At 41.8% G+C, this 21,411-nt stretch overlaps 1 protein-coding gene across 4 annotated transcripts in view; it reads left to right on the forward strand.

The window, feature by feature from the left end:
* Positions 1-21,411, forward strand: part of GALNT16 (polypeptide N-acetylgalactosaminyltransferase 16) — a 192,455-nt gene that overhangs the window by 162,921 nt on the left and 8,123 nt on the right. For 2 of the 4 annotated variants that reach the window (XM_020788514.3, XM_072986159.2), the window contains 6 exons: positions 1,468-1,571; positions 4,918-5,044; positions 5,969-6,061; positions 7,329-7,412; positions 10,323-10,464; positions 12,926-13,042. In XM_020788514.3, coding sequence (XP_020644173.1) covers positions 1,468-1,571; positions 4,918-5,044; positions 5,969-6,061; positions 7,329-7,412; positions 10,323-10,464; positions 12,926-13,042 — 667 coding nt within the window. Of the gene's footprint in view, positions 1-1,467; positions 1,572-4,917; positions 5,045-5,968; positions 6,062-7,328; positions 7,413-10,322; positions 10,465-12,925; positions 13,043-14,929; positions 15,076-21,411 lie in introns of all 4 variants that reach the window. The other 2 variants (XR_013543663.1, XM_072986160.2) reach the window with 2 other exon arrangements.

Raw genomic sequence — 21,411 nt, forward strand, 5'->3', positions numbered from 1 at the left:
CTTTTGAATTGTGGTGTTGGAGGAGGCTTTTGAGAGTCCCCTGGACTGCAAGGAGAACAAACCTATCCATTTTGAAGGAAATCAGCCTGAGCGCTCACTGGAAGGACAGACCCTGAAGTTGAGGCTCCAATACTTTGGCCATCTCATGAGAAGAGAAGACTCCCTGGAAAAGACCCTGATATTGGGAAAGTGTGAAGGCAGGAGGAGAAGGGGACGGCAGAGGATGAGATGGTTGGACAATGTCATCGAAGCGACCAACATGAATTTGACCAAATTCTGGGAGGCAGTGGAAGACAGGAGGGCCTGGCGTGCTCTGGTACATGGGGTCATGAAGAGTGGGACACGACTAAACAACTAAACAACAACAACAAAGGGATTCCCTGCATATTCCACATTCTTCACCAATGTTTGAAGGATGTTTCCAAACAAGAAATCAGGTTATCTCTGGAGCTGATATAAACTTAACGGCAATTAAGATGGGAGTGTGTTGGGTGTATATATGTGGGGAGAGAATATGTGATTCAGTAGCTTGCTTCTAATATCTCCAACCTCCTTAAATACTACGTTTCTGCTGGTTTGCAGGGAATTTCAAGGTCTATTATTTCTAATGGTGAGCTCTGCTGGTGTGAGACTTCGATGGGCAGAGCTTCTTTGCCTCTCCTGCCCGGAATAGTGTGAGACATGTTTTTTGTGTCCTCGTGTTCTGGGAAGGGAGGGGGAAGGAGCACCCTTTATAACAGGAGCTCCTCCCTGACTCTGACCTCCTTTGAGGCTAGTAATCCACCTACCCTTTATGCTAGTGTGAGCTTTATTGGTTGTCTTTTGGGGCCAGGTTTGACCCGCCATCTGATTGGGTGAGGGGAATGGTGATTTTTTTGCCTATCCCACACTGGCCAAGGATCTAGGGCTGTTTATAGGTGGTGTTAACATAAGGTCACACAGGCAGGTAGTGCGGAGTGAAGATGGATCAGTGAATGGCTTGTGGGACATAGAGGAGGCTATAGTGTATCCAAATTCTCCGTGCTGTTGATTGTGAGATTACAGCATGGGGGGAGAAGGTGCACTAGGACCACCCCATTGGCCGACTGCTGTCAATAGGTGGGGGGCTCAAGGCCCGGGAGTGGTCAGAACATGGCTTGCCGGGGCCGCGCTCTCTTCAGGGTAATGCGACCTTGGGGCTAGGACTCACCCATATTCGTGATGAAGGGGCCCTGTGAGACCTCCACTGCAGCCATCGTTCCGCATTACAGCAGCCCCTGCCTTTTACAATTACTAATATGTTTAAAGTTAATAAAGTATGGCCTTGGTTTACCCCATCACCTACGTCTTGCCTCTTCATTCTGGAGTGAGAGGGGGCAAAGATCTTTAGATACGGCATGCTGCCACAAATGTAATATGTTCCATTCTATTTAGGGATCATTTATTAATATTATGTGTATATTCTTTTCTTATTCTCATTTTCTTTAGAACACCTGTCATAGCAGGGGGCATCTTTGTAATTGATAAATCTTGGTTTAACCATCTTGGAAAATATGACACTCAGATGGATATCTGGGGAGGAGAGAACTTTGGTGAGTTGGCGCTTTGACTTCTCCTTGCGTTACCTTCTCTTACCAGTTTTTCACAAGTCAGCCATGCAATCTGTGATAACAGATTCACAGAGTGTGACATTTTCGGCTGGTTGGCAACATTGCTTAAGGTTCTGTCCTTTGTCCAGTAGCTACTAGCAAGCTGATAAGCACCACTCTGCAGATCTATCAATGTATCAATCCTTTACTTCATATTGTAAGATGAAGTGCAAAGGCACATGTATGGGCATGTTTATCTGAATGGGTGTCCAGAACAAGAACACATCTTAAAAACAGTCAGCTAGGTTAAGTTTATTTACTTATTTCTTTAAAATATTTTATCCCATTTTTTCTCCTTAAAAAGAACCCAAGGCAACGTACATCATTAAAAAGACAATATTTAAAAGCTAAAAATAGTAGGTATACAAATATTTAAAAAGAATTAAACAAGTATTATAGTAATAAAATCAATACTAAAACACATTTAAAACAGTAGAGCACAACAATCCGTTTTTAAAAGTTAAGGATTTTGGACCGGGTGCATTTATTCCTGGATGTTTATAAGTAGGCCGAGCTAAGTTGGCAAGTGGTCTAGGAGTTAGCATAAATAATTGAGCCAAGGTTGGGAAATGACAGGGTGTGAAGAGCTTCAAAAGGCGCTAACATTGGGAGAAGGAAGAAAGGTTTTAGAACGTTGTAAGCAAATCTTATTTTATTTATTCCTTGTGTTTTTATCTGACTCTTCAGTCCGCATGCTCCCAAAGCAGCTTACATAAATAATTTAATTCAAGAGAACAATGATCAAATATTATTTAAATACCATGGAAATCAACACTGATTGCAAATAGATACAGATAAATGTTTTCCAGGTAAGCTCTGCAAATTTTATTTATTTATTTGACTTCTATGCTGTCCATCTGGCTGCCTTGCCCGTTCTGGGTGGTTTACACGTAGTTACCATAACAGCTTTGCTGAAAAGAAAGATCTTCACCCCCTTTCTAAAATCCTGATATAAGCCTGCCAGAAATTCTGTAAAGTGTCTGGCACTATGGAGAAGCCCTGGATGTAGTTATAATCCACTGGGCTTCCAAAGATGAACTCTAGTAATAACTAGGGGTTTGGAGGAAAGATCAGAACCTAAGGTAAGAATTGAGATCCTGTGGCTCTTTAGAAGTTATAGTACAACTTCCATCATCCAACAACTGCCTGCTCTGATGGCTAGAGCTAATGGGATTTGGAATCCAATAGGAAGGCTACAGGTTTTCCCACCCTTGACCTAGGGGTTCTACCAATGTGATGTGTTGTTTGGTTCAGTCTTTCTTTTTCACTTTATGAAATGAGAGCACAGGAAGCTTGCCTTATCCAGAGTCACACTACTGGTCAGTCCTTCTAGGCCAATATAGTTAACTCTGAAGGCAGTCATGGCTTGCTAGACTTTCAAGGAGGATTCTCATCTAGACCTACCTGGAGATACCTGGTATTGTCTGATGATCTACTGTCCAGTGCTGATTGGGTCTGATCTTGATTTGATTCTGAGATCTGACAACATCTAGTGTGTTCCAGGCAATTGCCTCTGCTACCCACCTTCTCTTCACATCCTCTAGTAAAGCCTCCCTTGTTTTGGGTAGCAACTCCAGTCCTTCCCAAGCTTTGGCTGTGCTAGTTGGGGATGATGGAAACTGTAGTCTAAAATATTTGGAAGACTGTTGGTTAGGGAAGGCTGATCTAAAATTAACATTCAGTGGCAAGCTGACAAGCACATCAAAGACAATTCATAATACAGAATATCTATGAAAGCTCTTTCTAACCCCTTCTTCTGATGTTTTCTTTGTGTCTCCAAATAAATATGCAGATGAGGAGCTTGACCAGAGTGACAGATACTAAACACAAGAGGATGGGCCTATAAGCCTTGGCAAGGTCACCTCTCTTCAGTGATTCAAATGAGTTTTTGAACATCAAAGCCCTGGTGGTCCTCTGATCCTTTTAATAATAATAATAATAATAAATTAGTTTCAGGGCAGCAGAACCTCTGGAAGCAAAGGGGGAGGGGGAAGGAATGTCTCTATTTAAATAAACAGGGTCATGCTCTGCCTTAGGAAATTGAGTGAAGTTAAGCCTGAGTTGAGTCTGGGGTTCTGCAGCAAAGTTACACAGAAAGGAAAAGCTCAAGCATGCAAATTGATTGAAAGCCAGGGGACTTCAAATATTGAGAAAAAGAGAAATGTTCAGATGGGTTTTAGAACTCATTATGTATTTTTCAATTCCAAAGTCCATTCCCATAATAGGTATGGTTTGCAAGCATGATAATGACTTTAAAGACTGTACAAACTGACCAATGCGGGCACCCCCTTAAGCAGTGATTAAAGCGGATTACATTTTTTCCAGAACTCCCATAAATCTTCTGTCAGCTCTTTATTATCAGATATGAACGAGGCTGAAATGATTTGCTTGGAATTCCACCATGTTTTCTAGGACCACTGCCTGTTTTCACCACTGTCATGACGTTCATACCCATACCTTGGCTCACCCCACCCCAAACATAATCTCAGTGGAGCAAAGGCATTTGTTTCCTGTGGCTTCCCTTTCTTGCCTTTCCTGTCTTTGGCATGACTAGAGTAAGGCACTCCAACTAAGGGCCTGTCCAGACGAGGGCAGTGGTACTGGCATAACGGGAAGACATTGGGGGGGGGGTGAATGTTGGGGAGACGGAAGGGAGGCAACCTCCCCTTTTCCCTTTCTCCTCAACTGGGGCTCTGCTGGGACTACATTGCCTTGTGGAGCTGGATCCCATGGACATGGCATAGCCCCCTTCCCCGCCTTTTGTCACAGCCATCATTCAGCCGGCCACAGTGGTGAATGGTATATTGAAAGAGCAATGCAACAACCTAATATGGTATTAGAATTACGCTGTATCAGTTAGGAAACCATTTTTTAAAAAAGATGATGAAAATAGAGGAGATTTCTCTGTCCTCCCCTTTAATGGTACAACTCATATATTATATCACAGATCTGTCCCCTCTAATGCATTAGTTTGGACCACTGCATTTGGGTCCAGACTAACTATTCACACAGGCTACACAACATTATAATTAGGACCATGCTGAATCATGCCAAAAAATCAGAAAGTCCCTAGCCCTGTACCAGAAAGGAGTGGAACAGCTCTTAAAGAGGCAGGATGGGTCAATCTAAGTAGAGGCATGTGTGGACAACACAATTTGGTTCAAACCAAACCATATCAACAGTGATCCAAACACTGATCTATATACCAATCTGAACAGGCTCTAAGACATGAAATCCTTGATGACCATTGTTTCATCTAATTTTTCTCTTGTTTTGGATTTTTTTTTAGAACTTTCTTTCCGAGTCTGGATGTGCGGAGGTAGCTTGGAGATTGTTCCATGCAGCCGAGTGGGCCATGTGTTCAGGAAACGACATCCATACGACTTCCCTGAGGGCAATGCACTGACCTATATTAAGTAGGAGTGGATCTTTTCTGGACCCCTGTTCAGGAAACAGGAGGGGGTGGTGGCATGCATTACAATGTAGCTGAGGACCAAGAAAGGAGAGTGGGGACAACCTGAGGCATTTTCCAGAACTTGGAAAAAAAAAATCTGTTTCTGTGGTTATAACTCAAAGAATCCTCTGGTGATATGCCAAGAAACTGTAGCAGTTGAGAGCAAGAATTATCAGGGACAAATGGCTGGCAGCTCCAGGACTTCACTGGTGGCTACAGAAGAACAGGGGTACTTGTTACACCATTGCAAATTCATATGTGTCCTCACAGTAACACAACTTTATCCCAATCTATCTGTGTTCATTTTCATTTTTTAACATGTGAGATTATCACCTGAAATGGTGTTGGGGGTTGGATTAAAAAAAAGGAATGCTGCAATATTACAGTGTGAAGGCATTCAAGAGAAAATTGAACAGCCATCTCTCAGATCTGCTTGAATTCCTGCACTGAGCAGGGGGTTGAACTCAATGGCCTTATAGGCGCCTCCTAACTCCATTATTCTATGATTCTGTGGTATCAGTCAGATGCATGAGAAACATGGAACACTTCAGAGATGTTCATTTAATCTTTGCACACTAAATGATAGCTGCATTTTTCACACTAAATGATAACTGTATTTTGCGCAACAGGTATAAAACAGGCCCTCCCCCCAAAAAAACTCCAAAATATCTGAAGAGCCAAAAGACTGAGATCCACTGATTTTCACTGTTTGTTTTTCTTTCATAGTTTGTCCCCAAAATTCAACAGTGAGGGCCTACAGTGGATCCCTAAATACCATAGTTGATCCCTGGACCTGATAAATTTGTCCACCTTTGTTGTAATTTCAAGTCATGACATGCTGAGCTAGAAAATAACAGTCTCTTAAGAGTGCCTTTTCCACCTGCAGAAACACCAAACGTACAGCTGAAGTATGGATGGATGAGTACAAACAGTATTACTATGAGGCCCGGCCATCTGCCATTGGAAAGGCGTTTGGAAGGTAAAAATCCCAAAGCAGACAAATGGGCATTGTGGTAAATTGTCTAATTTAAGTTGCTCTGGTGGAGACAGAGAGGTTTTTAAAATATGGGGACAAATATAAAAATGAATCAGGATATTCAGTGAATATCCCTGATTCGTCAGATATTCGTTGCTTCGTATTATTGGGGTCCAAGGACCCCGACGAATATAAAGCAATGAATATAACCCTTTGATATTTATCTCCTCGTTCCCTATCTGCTTATGTCCCCACAGATCAGCTGTTCCTCGGGAGGCATAAGCAGAGAGAGATTTTCCCTTCGGGCAGCTTGCTAAAGCCTGCTCGAAGGGAATCCAAACCCCGGGTTCCTCTTTCCTCCTCTGCCTATGCCTGTGTGGCATAGGAAGAGGAGGGAAGGAATCAAAGTGGGATCAAAGCAAGCCCCCAGCCCTGCTGCTTTTGCAAATATAGCAAGGGTGGGAGATTGCTTGGGTCCCCCTTCGCTCCTCTTCCTATGCCCCCGCAGGAATAGGAAGAGGAGAGTAGTCTGATCTAAGCAATGCCCCAGCCCTGCTGTCTTTGCAAAGCTGTGGGGGCCAGGGCTTTTTTTTGTTGTTGTTTAGTTAGCCCCAGGGGCTGTCGTTTAAAAAAATGACCCGACAAATTGTTTCATAGTTCGTCAGGCCACTAGGGGGCAATTTGTGGTTTGTCAAACTTGATGACCCACAAACCAATACGAAGCCCCATTTTCGCACTTTGTCCCCATCTCTGGATAGGATCTGACCAGGTTTGCACCTGCTGAACAAATATGCAGAATGGAATGCGGTTGCCTTTCTCCCAGTTCTTGGACAGTTTCTTAAAATATCAAAAGGCTTTCAATTTTTTTAAAAAAAGATTTTTTAAAAAAAAAAATAGAAAATACATTTCGAAATCTGTATAAACTGCTGGATTGCTTGGTGGTTTAAATATCTGGCAGTGGAGTCGGAAGTCAGGAGTCCGGTTCTCCACTGTGTCTCCTTGAAAGGGGCTGGACTCGATCCATAAGGGTTCCTTTCAGCTCTGTAGTTCTGTGATAACGATGATATTTTGAAATAACAAATGTTTTGAAGTGCATATTTGGTTGGAAAGTACAAATGTAGTTCCCACTGCAGATCCTCCAAAGTAATTTAACAGTTACAGACTTTATATGCATTTAATAATTTTACAAGTATACTTTATAGGGACATATAGCAAATATCTTTCCTCTATGTTTGCAACAAAGATGAAAACAAATTCCTTCTATTTCCAGTATTGTAGACCGAGTGGAACAGCGGAGGAAGATGAATTGCAAATCCTTCCAGTGGTACTTGGAGAATGTCTATCCTGAGCTCAAGTAAGTTGTTTTTTTTAGTTTGAAGGAGAACCACAGGATGAATATTTTAATGTTGTGGGTACAAGGAAACTGCCAGGTGCTTTCCCTATAAGTAAATGTGGCTGTGGTGTTTAGCTGGCATGACAGACTGAAGGTTTCCTGGAATAAGTTTCCTCATGGCTACGTGGCTCATCCTCTCAGTTGTGTCCATGTGAACCAAGTGGCTCTCCACTTTGCAACTTGACTCGGTAAACAGGGATCAGAAAATAGGGAGGAACAATAGTTATTACAGGGCAAAGTTGTGGGCTTGTCCTCAAATTTTTTGCAAAGTAAAAGACCAGAAGCAGAACAGCTTTGGAAGAAAGGTATCTTCCAAAGGTATTTGTGAGGTGTTTGGAGAAGGCAATAAATAAATAAATACTCGGAAAGCAATGAAGGTGTCGTATTATTATATCAGTGGCAAAAAAAGGCGGAGAGAGATTTCTTGAGAAGTAGCTCTGACAAACACAAAGGAATTATGATTCATTGTTAGATTGAATTAGTTTTGTCCTGTATTCTTTTTTCTTCTTCATTATTTAAGTATTTATTTAAGGACAGGGTAGGGAATACAAAAGGTAGTGGGGAATGGGGGGGGGGAAAGGTTAGGGGGATAGGAGAACACAGAGTATACCATCATCCAATCAATTCATATTACAATAACAGATCAACTTTTTGCTTTTTCACAGTTTGATTACCCTCCTGCTTTCATCTTATCATTTAATTTTAGTTTAATTCTATGTTAGTCCAACACTATCTGGTAACTGCAGCCATTTATACAATACTGTACATCCCATCGTTCAGTTTCCTTTTGAATTGAACAGTCTTTCAGCCCATCTGACAGAATATCCATTTTTGTCACTTCCCATATTTTCACAATAAGATTCTCTTGTTTCAGTGTTTCTTTCTTGAGATTTTTAACATAATGCTTTTTAATTTTGGAAGCTGCATAGGTCACTGGATAACTCTCTATCCCATCTATGTTACCTGGTGTCATGCCCAATAGAGACGGTTCTAAAGTTTGTGCAGCTTCATTTAAGTTTTGTTTGGCATCTAATGTCCCCTCTTTCGTCACTTTCATCAGATCTTCTATTTTGCTAAGACCTTCATGTACTTGCTGAAACCCTGTTATTATTATCTTTTGCATAGTAATCTGCCATTCCTTTTCTATTTCTTGTACCACTGTTCCAAAACTTTGGGATTGAACAGACCAAGTCTCCATTTGTTGTCTTAAATTTTTGGAGGCCATCTCAGGCTTACCACTGAATGGGGTTTGTATAAATAATACTATGCCCTTAACCACAATGATCGCCCCTTATATATCCTTCAACAATTTCCACAATTTTATCAACAAACCAAACCTCTAGTCATAAACCTCCCCTTAGATCTCCCTCCAATCTTTATCCAAATATCATAATATAAAAATCAACTTTTAATCCAGCAAATTCAAAATCGAATAGAACCGTGGCACAATTATTTCTTCTTCTCCAGAGTTTAGCAAGCTTCTGTTATCAGTCTCACACGCAGTCCAGCAAACAAAACAATCACAGAGTCTCAAACAGTCCAATAGTTGTCCTTGAAGCCCGTCTTATGATCTTTCCATTAACCCCTTGATGCTCCTCAGTCCAATCGACCACGTCAGCTCCTTCTTTCTTCTCCAGAAAACAACCAAAATCTGAATTCACAGAGTCCAGGAAAAGGCAAAGAGAAATATGTCCCAGCCAAACTGCATTCACGAAACTCAAGTCTCTTAAATCCTGTCTGATGGCATTAGAACCGTCTGGGATTCTTTTCCAGAAACATAAGATTTATTTTTCCGTCTCACTCTCTCGGCTTTGAAATCAGCCTGCTATATTAAGAGTTCACTTGGGGAGGAAAGTTAGTTTCGCTTTTGAGGCAGACTGATAAGATAGGCTCACCGCTGCTTTTCTTCTTTCATCCAAATAATTTCATTCTTATTTTCAGCTTAATGGGGCTGTTTCATAAATCAAAGACATCAGCTTACTTAGTTGTTATATATTTTAAGCTTATATTGGTTGTTCTCCTCTCTCCGATAAAGGGTTACTCATGGCTCCGTACCAAATATGGCGCCCGCTCCGATCCGTGCTGGGTGATTTCTTCAGAGGGAAGAAGTCCGGGTTTGCATCCCTTTCTTCTCCTTCTGCTGCTCACCATCTGCTTCAGAGAGACTTCTCCTAGACTCTCCTTCGATCCCCATTTCAAAAAGGGGATCCCGGACCGGACGGTTCCAGTTTTTCCAGAGAGAGCTCTTCTCTGGAGCTATTGGCACCACCACAACAAAGCCCCACCTCCTGTTTTGTCATGTATTCTAAGATCACCTGGGTTACCCAAGGTTGGGAACCACTGCTGTAGTTGAAGGGCTGTTTCCTCTAATATTGGTTTAAATATAATGAAGAAAAGGAGCAGCGGTGTCTTGAAATTGCCCACATACGGTTAGCCCCTGGGCAGCAAAGTGATCGGGCACATGACTCATCTGAGCAGAGTCTTTCCCCCTGTGATCAATGCCTTGTGTTTCTATTCTAATATGAAGAGTGTTCAACAATATTTTAATAAATGTTAAATTACTAAATGCATATTTACATATTAGAAATTTTGTCCTCTTTAAGTCAGCATATGAAAATGTTACACAAACCTTTTCCCTCTTTTCCTTTCTCTTTCATGGCAATGCTTAGGTACCCACCTCTAACTGTAGTGCTGCTATGTTTTATTCCAGAGATAAGATAGCATTTATGTGCTCCAGGAGCTGCAGCTCATAAAGAAACGTGGAAAATGCATTCTAACTCCTTGGGATAACCCATACCAATTGACTCCTGTTAAATATAATGTCGGTGATGTTGCATGTTATGTTTTTATTTGCTCTTCTTGGTCCCACAGGGTTCCAGAAAAGGAGCTGATTCCAGGGATAATCAAGCAAGGAGCAAATTGTTTGGAGTCTCAGGGGCAGGATACAGCGGGAAATGCTCTAGCAGGAGTTGGGAGCTGTAAAGGGACAGTGAACAATCCTGCTGCCACTCAGGTGAGTTCACCTGAAACTTGTATGGATCTGGTTGTGTTTTCTAAAATCTACTAGGGGAGACAAGGGTGTTTATTTGAAGCACCCATGTCCTGATGGCTCTGTGGGCCTGGCAGAGTCAACCAGTAATGTGTGGGTAGGAAGGAAGGAGTTTAGAAAGTACAGCAAAAATAAAAATGAAGGGATAGTGTCACTTTAAATACTAATAGGTTTTTTCCAGTGTGGGCTTTTTGTATTACAATCCACTTCCTCAGATACAATTCTTTTGTTGCGCCCTTTTATTTTTATTTTTGCTGTACATATCGAAGCAGGCTGAAATGGCTACATAACTGAAAAAAGTTTAGGAAGTTATTTTTGAAAGGACTTTTTTTCATGTTACTCTTTTCAGTGCGTAAACACTGAAACTGTGATGCTACTTCTTACTATGTCAGAGAAATGTGACACATAATGTGTGTGTGTGTGTGTGTGTGTGTGTGTGTGCATGTATGCATGCACCCCCCCAAAAGAAATCAACATTTCCCCTCTTTTACCATTAATTCTGAAACATAGCTTCATTACATTTTTAACCATAAAAAGAAGAGTAATTGATTACAGGAGGTTGTATTACTTGTGACTTGTTACTTACCAACTCTGTGATAGGAATAGGGCTGACTGGGCTTTTCCTCCATACGTCCTTCAAGTGGCAGCATTTCTAGGAGATGCTCTCCAGCTGCTTGAATTGGCCTTGTTATCAAAGCAGTTAAACAACAAACCAGCATCAGGCTGAAAGCCTAACTCCAACCCACTGTCATGAGTAGTCAGACACAGTGCAGCACGAGCTGAACATTTTTAGTCAGCTCTCTGCTACTTGCTCGCTCAGTTCTTGACAATGTAGTCGCTGTTTCCTCCATAGTTTCCTGTGGGTATTCATAAAATAGCATTATCTAATGGGCACTGCTATGCATCAGCACAAGTTGGCAGAATTCTTCGATCTGAACATATTGCCTAAGAACTCTTCATTCGGATGCTGACATATAACAAGGAAGCAGCGTGAATAAAGCCAGAGGTCACAGAAGAATACTGAACGGTAGCAAATACTTGCTCGCCTCGTTAAAGACTGCAAATATGTTTGCAGATGGTGTCCAGCAAGCTGTTTGATTTGACTTGCGGTGCTATTTTATCAGTGTTTGAAACTGCTGAAATTCATTGAACTGTATCTCTGTCCTGAGAATTATCCCCGTGAAGAAGGCGGATGTTAATTGCCTGTTGGGAAGGGTAGTTATTAGGTGGGAGGATAGAAACAATGAAGTGGGGTTTGCACTGCTTGTTCTGTTTATGTAGCAGTGTGGGTGTGGATATTGTATCCCTAAAGATAAATCACCTGTTTTGCCATCCCTGGCAACAGCTTGTTGAAGAGTTTCCCTCCTGTGGGAGAGCTATAAATGCCTGCCTTTTGAGAAATTCAGAGAAGCAAGACTAGGCCAGTGTAGACTTTGATAGCCTACCCCAAACTACTGCCCTCCAGATGTGTTAGACGGCAGCCCCACCTACACCCCAAGGAATAGCTGGCAATGCTAGCAAGGGAGGTTGTAAAAGGCGGCATTATGCCAGGGGTAGGGGAAAGCTGAACCTGGAGAAACTGATGACTCAGATCCAGCTTATTTTTTTGTTGGCGCAAGAATTCTTTGGGTGGAGTGATGCCCAAAATACACCTGTTGTTAGGAGGTGGGGGATGGGGGAGAAGTGTTTTTTTCACCCGTTTCTCCTCTCTCTCTGCACTCCCCTGTTCCATGTCCTCCACTGTTCTGGAGAACCTCTAAGAATGTATTTGGGGAGACATAAGGAGACTGCAGGCAAATGAGTGAATGAAGCTTAGTCTCCCTACCTACCCTGACCCACATGAGTAGGAGTCTCTCTAGTCAGATTTTGAATCCAAGACAGTGGGCTGGGGGGTGAGGAGCAGCCTACTTCAAAAGTCATCTTCAGTTACATGCCCGAGTTTTCAACATGGGGTGAGCATCATGGTTTTCTGATAAATTTGAAGCCCCAAGCTGTTATTTCCCAAAATGTTTCAGTCCCTTTGTCTCTGACTGACTGTTCTTTGTATATGCAAGGTCTCCTGCTTTGTTCCTATTGGGACTTTTCCTCCTTTGGGCTTTTCACTTTCCAGCACAGCACCTGCTAAAGAACTGCTCACTGCAATCACAGTGATACCTGAAAGAACTGCTGTAATCTCAGGAATTTCTCAAGAAATATTCCCGTTCCCCCCCCCAAAGGGCTCGTGCTCAGCTCTCTCCATGTGATCTTGAACACATGCATAAATGCCTCAAGCAGAATGTGTGCAGAAAAGATCCTTGTGTTAAGGCCTTTCAAAAAAGACAAGATGCATCAATTTAATATGGATGGTTGGAGGAAATGTCTTATTTGTAACACTGTTTTGAACCCTCTTCTTTCCTTCGCCCTTTCTCCCTTCCCGCCTTCAAAGGAGTGGATATTCAGCGACCCATTAATCAGACAACAGGACAAGTGTCTCTCTATCACCTCCTTCTCTACTGGCTCCCAGATCACCATCGAGTCGTGCAATCAGAAAGACGGCAGACAGGTACTGCACTATCCTAAACAACACCCTTTTTATTTTATGCTGCTGCCACTGTGGTGCCATTGACACTCCTTTTAAAAATGGATTTGGACAGAGTGGTTTGAGATACACAGTCCGCTGGGATCTTGGATAGCCAGAGACTAGAAAGGTTATATTTTGAATGACAACTCTCATAATTCCCCATCCTGGGTGGGATATTTCAGGAATTACAGTCCAAAGAGCAGCTTTTCTACGCTGTGTGATATCTGAAATATGGCATGAATGGTAGGTATGTTGTACAGGTAGCAGATCAAAATCATGTACAGAAAGAGACTCCTTAAATTTGCTTCCCTTATACATGCTCATAACTGTCTAACTAACATAATTCTAAATGGAAGTGGCTGAGTATTAATGATGAGACCATGATTCTCCTCACAGTCTTGAATGATAATGTTACATACAATATCCTTGCCAGTCATTTCTGGGTGTGGAGGGGTCTGCCTCATCCGGCAGGTGGGGATCACAAAATACACCCCTGAGCCATCCATTGCTGGACAGACTACTCAGAGTCAATGTCCAAACAACTGCAACATTTATTCTGAACCACACGTGGTGTTCCTGCACCTATATAATAAGGGGAAATTATCTAATGTCTGAGGCCCAGACATTAGTGTTAGTGGTCATATACTCTCAACTCCCCTTTCCTGATCTCCTGTGCCAACTGGTGCATCCACAGAAACTGCCATTCCCTGCACAGAGAGTGAGTTAATTTGGGGTCAGGTCCTCTCAACTGTCCTGTTCCTCTTTTAACACTTGTCTGGTGTCCCACACTTCAGTTCAATCTTATCTTGACTCCTCCAGATCGAGCTCCTTCAGATAGTTCAGGACCACCTTGGCCAGTGTAGGATTGTGTCCTGAAGTCACAAAACTAGCACATGCCTCTGCACCATGCTCCTTACTTTCTTCCCCACTCAGGGGCACCCACCCAGTTCTCTTGGTCACGCTCCTGCTCCTCCCGTCTTCCAACTAACCCCCCCCCCCGGCTCCTCTTCCAGCTTCCTTATATTCCCCACTTGGGGGGAGGTTTCTTTGATGGGCTCTTTCTGGCCTTCTTTCTCCTCCTGCCCTTGCATGTTCCTCCTGCCTTCTGTCTCCAGTGTGTCAGTTCATTCCTGCATAGTGTCTGGGGGGGGGGGCGGAATCCAGTCATGCCCAGCATGAAATCCTGGCAGAGACTCTCAGAGGACTAGTAGGACATGGAAAGAGACCCATTACAGTCCTTTCCATGTAGAAAAAGGTTCCAGACATATGGTTCTGTGTCTTTTGATAGCTATAGGAAGTTCAACTTCTCCTATTAGTGCTGGACAGTGAATGACAGAGAATCTACACTAGAGCAAACTGCAATGTCTTGTTGTTATGAAGGAGGCACAGGGTGGACCTTCTGTGAGCTGGCACTTTAAGGAAATCTGGGTGGCTTCTGCAGCACTGTGGTTTTTTTGTGTACTTTCAATTGCCTGCAGATTTCTATTGCTCCAAATAAAGACCAGAGTGCTTTTGAAACCTTGTCCGTGGAAAATGTAAGCATATATTCTCCAAGGGATCAGGCTAATGGAGAGGTGTCTGTAAAAACTGTCACAGCACATTCACTGGGAAAAGCTTTCACAGTTAAAACTAGGACTATGTGAATTTCCCTGATGAGTTGTACATGCTTGGGTCTACCTTCCTCTCTCCTGATTGATCATACGTACACCAGCCTGTCCTGGAATTAGGTCACTGATTTTGTCCTTAAGTGCTTTGCTCTCACTGGCATTGGGCAGAATCTTGGAACAAAGTTTCTTTTGCACCTAATGAGCACTTCTCTGATAGCAGTACTCACCCTATTCTGACATTACTCACTCGGTTACTTTTCAGTACACAAGAAGCATGTTGCTATCATTGCTTTCCATACTCGCAGAGCAACAGATAAGAAGAATTTGGAGGATTTCCAGGTAAACAACATTGTCAAACATTCGTAAAGCTCCTGGAAGTCCACATGGGCAGGAAGCTCTTCTGTTCAGGTGTGTTGATTTCCAAATGATTAGATTCATGAGGAGGGCTTAATACTCTAATCCTCCCATGTTGAACAGAAACCAGGCAAATTCAACAGGGCTGAATAGTTGTCTTTCTGCACCACATGTGAGACACACCACTTATATTTGAAATCAAGGCCCTACAACCTCTTAAATTACAACGGAACCAGAGGGGGCCCGGAAGATTACACGCTTCTTTTCTATCCTTTATTATTGAGAGCCAATAAGCAAGGCATGCTTGCTCAATGAGCAATGCTTCTGCCGTGCTTCACACATGTGTAGCGTACTGCCTCCCCCTGGGAATTTCACATAAACGGATCAGGACAAGGAGGAGCTAAGTTGGAAAAGGTACTCCCCTCTCATCCTGAAAAGGAAGCGCCTGCTTTGCCAACACACCCATTTTGTTACTCCATACTAGCCATGCTAGCTAGTCATAACAACAATTCTGAGTTTCAGGTATCAACTAGTATTGTGCTATTTTTAACCTGTTTTGAATGTATTTTTAAACACAATAAAGAAATGTTCCTCCAAAATAGTATAATCTACCACAATTGGTCTATCCTCACATGAATTGTATCAGAATGTTATTTAGACCCTTAAAAAACCTACTTTGTGGGGCTGAGAGAGCTGTGCAGCTCTCTGTCCCCCACGACCAGCAGAGTTGGAAGTGATCGTCTGAACCAATCACTTCCATGCTCTGGATGTGCTGTGGTTAACCGAGTCGACTCCAGAAACGCTCTCTCTCTCAAGTGGTTATTGACAAGCTTGACTCCAGAAATCATGTCAGGCTTTTGTTCATAAGCTGGGCTCCAAAAGGACCAATTAAGAGCCAAGAAAAACAGCCTGGCAAAGCCGCCTGTTGTGAAGGTGACTGGCGTCAGTCTCGCAAAGCTTCTCAAATCCCACCCCAGATAGTAACGAAAGCCTTGCTGCTGATTTTGTTTGTTAAAGGGAATATAGTTGTATGTTGTCTTGTTCTAGTACTGGTGCACGTACATACCCTTCTTGAGGTGTTGGATTTTTTTCCCCAGGGAAAAGGAGTAAACAGAGGAAGAGGCACCCTCCATTGAGTGAGGGTGAGATAACATGCAGTTAGTGATAAACAGAGGGAGCATGAAGTTTTAAAAAAAACCCTTAATGTTGTCCAAAAGCACCTAAGAAAGCTTAAGGCAAAGAGGACTTAAAAGCTTTTGTGCTTTTTTGTTACAAAAGAGGAGTTATACATGATTTCACTGAATTTCATTCAAGTATCTTGTTTGCCCCGAGGCTGTTCTGTTTGGTTAAGACCTAGTTTCATTTTGCAGCAAGGCAAAATGTTCATATAAAGCTTGGAAATCCAAACTAAAATTTTGTTTTCTTTAACAGAAAAAGATTTATTTGACTAAAACTAATTTTTCCTGTTTTTCTTCTCCGTTTTGCATTATTTCTGCCCTGCCATAACATTTGTACTTAAAGTAATTAATTTGTCTATAAAGGCATAATTACAGCACATGAAGTGATCTCACAGATCTTCTGCAAACAGCATGAAATTCTGACATCTGGTATTTTGACAGTCATGTTTGTGGCTATTATTTGTATTCAGTGGATATCTATAAATATATTTATTAGACAAGTATTAAAAACTGCAAAAAAAGATTTAAAAAATTAAAATCTGATAATATATCCAAATTATATTATTATATAAAATAATTATATTATTATTATAATTATATTATAATAATATATATTGTTATATAGAATAATAATAATACCTGCAACAGTACAAAGTCAACATAATTGTGCAGACACATGACAACGCTAGACATAATAGAATTGTAAAATAAATACACTGGTCACTATGTAATCTGCCAGTATTCAAGAATCTGTGGGAACATCAAGTAGACAAGGTGTCAGAAAACAACTAAGTTAAGATCTTGTGGGACTTTTGGATTCAAACAGACAGACATCTTGAGAGTAATACACCACACATAACAGTAACAGAATGAAGAAATGTCTAGATAATTGACACTGCAATTTCAGAGAATGTCGGAGTTGAAGATAAAGAAGAGGGGGAAAAATGAACAAAATATAGAAACCTGACAATAGAAATAACGCATTTGTAGATGAAAAACATTTCAGTGGTTCACATAGTCAGTGCGGCATTGGGAACAATGCTGCGGAATTTCATAAAATATTATAATCAACTGGAGATCTATGAAGTAGTGCTATAAGCACTCCAAAAAAAGAAGAGAAAAGAAAGAAAAAGAAAAGAAAAAAGCAATATTGGGAATAGCAGACCTATTACACTGATATTTAACTGATACTTACGTAGGTTTTTGGACAAAGACTGTGTTTTGAATTTTCTAATAATAATTATAATACCTGTAATAGTACAAAGTCAGCATGATACAATACAACCCAAAATGTGGGTCTAAAAGCCAATTGATTACTAAAAGCATTAAAATATCAAAGGGATTAAAACAACAAAAATCTTTAAAGTCCTTGGAGAACAAGGAGGTCAGAATCTGGCACTGAAAATAGTATGGGTGCTGGTGAGATACCATGGGGAGAACCGTATATAACCAGGTATCACCACCAATAAGATTTTCTCTTTGATAACAATGTTCTGAACTTTAGCACCAAAATGAGGGGACTCTTAAGGCACAAAATCTGATTTTGTTACCAACACAGTGGCTGAAATCATAATGCAAGCCAAGTCATAACTTTCTGTATGTTTCTCCCTGGTAGACAAAGTATCCTGCTGTGATTCGGTGGGGGGGGGGGCGTGTATGAACACTGGATTGGTGTGTGTGTAAACCCCCACCCCATCCAAGAATCACAATAGAGACACTTTGTTGACCATGGAAGAATAGACAGAAAGTTACGACTTGGCTTGTGCTATGAACAGGATTTTGGCATCCGATATATAATGTTGATTTGTAAGAAGTGACTTGCAGTGATCCTGTAACATGTTATGTTGCTTGCTTCTGGAGAAGGGAAACTGGATTCCACTAAAAGCTATAGGAGCAGAAAGACATCCCCACTTCTGTAGCTGTCCATTAGTATTCCAAGTGCAATATAATTGATTCCCACACATGTGTGTTCATGCACCTGCAGTTTTCTAGGTAGTAATTTTTCTGGGCTTTATGAAATGTTGTAGATTTCCTCCGTCCCCTGCAGCCCTCTATAAATCCTCCATTTCTGCTCCAGACAGTTGGACAATATTTACAGCACACTGGAAAATGGGGTGTAAAGATTACAGTGGGAGAAGCAGCAGCAGCGTGCTAAATCTGGCCCCAGATCAAGGTAACTCTGGAGAGATATAGTTGTGTTAGGATGTGATGACATATATCAAAAATAACATGAAGAACCAAAAAGAAGGTAGCTTTTCCCGTAGAATGGTATATGTTCATTAATATATGCAGGTGCCAAGTAAGAAGTTATTTTTAGAAATGAAATAGAATTGTAGTCTATCTCAGCAGAAAGGGGAAAAGCTGTGACCCATGTACAGTGGTGCCTCGCTTAACGAGCGCACCGTATAACGACGAAATCGCATAGTGATCTCTTTTTTGAGATTGCTAATGCGATCGCTTACCGATGGCCTCTATGCCCAAAACTGACATTGCGAAGATCGGTAAGCGTTTCGCTTACCGATCTTCGCATTGCGACGCCAGGAAATCAGCTGTTCGGCGGCTCCAAAATGGCCACCGGACGACCCAAAATGGCCACCGCAACCATTTTCGCGCCCTGCCCTTGCTTACCGAGGGCGCGAAAATGGCGGCGCTATGAGGAAACTTCGTTTAACGGTGAGTATAGAAGCCATTGGGATACATTAAACTAAGTTTAATGTGTTCCAATGGCATTTTGCGTCCCGTTTAGCGATGTTTCCTCATAGCGAGGGTTAATCCGGAATGGATTAACCTCGCTATGCGGGGCACCACTGTACTTGAATAGTGTGCTGCTTAGGTACTCAGTATGGATGGGCAACCTCAACGTCTCTCATCTTTTTTATGGTTCTTTGGCTTTGAATCAGACTTGGGTTATAAGTGGAAAGCACCTACAAAAGAGGACTGTCCTCTGGCAGGACTTCAAATAGAGGAGTGTTAAAGGGGGGGGGGACACAGTCACCTTTTTACTTCTTAGGGAAAGAATGCCCACAAGACTGGACTAACAAATTGTTTCTGGGTCTGAGTGGGGTTTGGGACACCATCTCTCTTGGTTGAGAGGTGCTGGTTGCTTGGACAACACAGGTCCCACAACCCAGCATCTTCACATTACTTCCAATTCTGATTGATCTCCTGTGTCGTGGATGCTAAGACCAGCTTTCTGGAACATCATCTGCTGTGAACTGACCTCTTTGTTTAACCTCAGCTTCACCGAAAGGACTTTGATTCCCAGTCAGTATGTGTAACCTTCTGGGCTTGACCAGCCTATGGCCTAGCACAAGGGAGAGAAATCAAAGGGCCTAGTCCTCTCCACGAAGTGATGGAATCAGGTCTTCTGTAAGCTATTGACATTGACCCACAGCTTCAAACCTTCCCCGAAGTACCCCTCCTGGGAAGATATGTCTCTACCGTCTTGGACTTCTGACTATTCTAAGTACAGAGTCCAATGCAGTCAGGAGGCTAGAGTCCATTGCAAGTCTTGACACAAATGGGACGACTCAAGGCAGCACAGTAAAAAATGAGGCATCAGACTTGTCAGGAAATCATGGTCATATCGGCAGAAGAGAATTGATCCTTCCAGTGGTGATGGGGGTGGAAAAACTCCTAAAGAGTAGCTACAGGGTAGAAGCAAGAGTAGACGGTGACACTAGAGGAAGGATCTTTCACAGACAATATCAGTGCAGCTCAAGCTAATGTTTGCTAGTACTGTGCAGAAGAAGGCAGTGGTAAACCTGTAAACAGGTTTTGGAACACAGAGTAATATCAGTAAGTTCTCCGAAAGCAGATCTGTATATTTATTCCAAAAGCTGGCCTTATGCTTTCGAAAAAGATTTTGGGATTACAGAAAAAGGAGGGCTACGCTCAAAAAAATGGGGAGCATGAACTAAGGTATTTTAGACTAAACAGCAACTATTTTTTCAAAGGTGACTTTTTCTAATCGGCAATATTTTTCTTTAGATTGGCCCATTTCCCCCTCCCCCCACTTCACATACCGTAAGCTCCTCATATTCAGGATAACAGCCATGTGGGTGGCAGCTTGTGGTGAGTTCCACAAAACAAATCCCTTTCTGTGAACCACATTCCATACAATTCAGATTGATTTTGAGCAGAGAAAAGGACAGCAGGGATTGTTGTAAAAATCTGTTTAAAGTAAGTGTGGAGCCTCTTCCCTATTCCATACATGAATGTATAAATATATGGCTTATATGATTGCAAGTCGCCAGGCCACCCACTTTGCACATGCAATTCAATCTTGAAATACTAGCCAAGGTCCCACTTGTTAGGTATCTGACATTTGACAATGACATTTGACTATATCCTATGGTTATAGGGCTTTTTAAAATATATATATTTAACGTTAGTAGCTATAGCTTTGTTTCTCAGTGCTCTTTATTTTTCTGGCTAAGAAAGATCTCATCTCTGCTGTGCTGGCCTAAGGCTCAGTTATTTTTTATAACTTGTGTGCACTCAAGCCATCAAATGTAAAGTATGAAATGAAGCTGAACTACATTACTGCTCTGTGGAGTAAGTCCTGAAAATGCAACTGAAGCTCCGGATGTGAGAGAAATTAATGAAATCAAGCCCACCACTTAGAGTTTGCTAATTACAAAATGCAGTAATTAGGGAAAGACTGTTCCCTACATGTAATCCCTGGCCTCCGTTTTCACATTTGTACCCTAACCTTACCTTTCCATTTAACTGAACAAAGAAAGAAGTGGATCCTGGGGAAACGACAACTGCTGTGCTTTCAAGTCCCGCAATTAATAGAGGAGCTTCTTTCTTTCGTGACATTCATTAACAAGATAAAATGCTTGCTGGGTGCCTTGCTGATATAACCCATTCCATTAATAAAAACACACATGCAAGAAACCAGTGTCAGTTCTGCTTAAAGAGGTTTACGGATCAGTGAGACTCTAATCCAGAAAACTAACATACATAGTCTCCCAAGAGATTTTCTCTGGGATTGGGATGGGAGCAGAGAATGGAAAAAAATCCCTTGCTAATTATCGTTGTGAGCAATTAATGTGTAATACAAAAGGCTTGCAAGGGCCAACAAGTTTGGAAAACTAAGCAGTGGCCAGAGGATTGGAAAAGATCAGTCTACATCCCAATCTCAAAGAAAGGCAGTGCCAAAGAATGCTCCAACTACCATACAATTGCACTCATTTCATACGCTAGC

This window comes from Pogona vitticeps, chromosome 1, assembly GCF_051106095.1.
Source record: "Pogona vitticeps strain Pit_001003342236 chromosome 1, PviZW2.1, whole genome shotgun sequence".
Classification (NCBI taxonomy): Eukaryota; Metazoa; Chordata; class Lepidosauria; order Squamata; family Agamidae; genus Pogona; species Pogona vitticeps.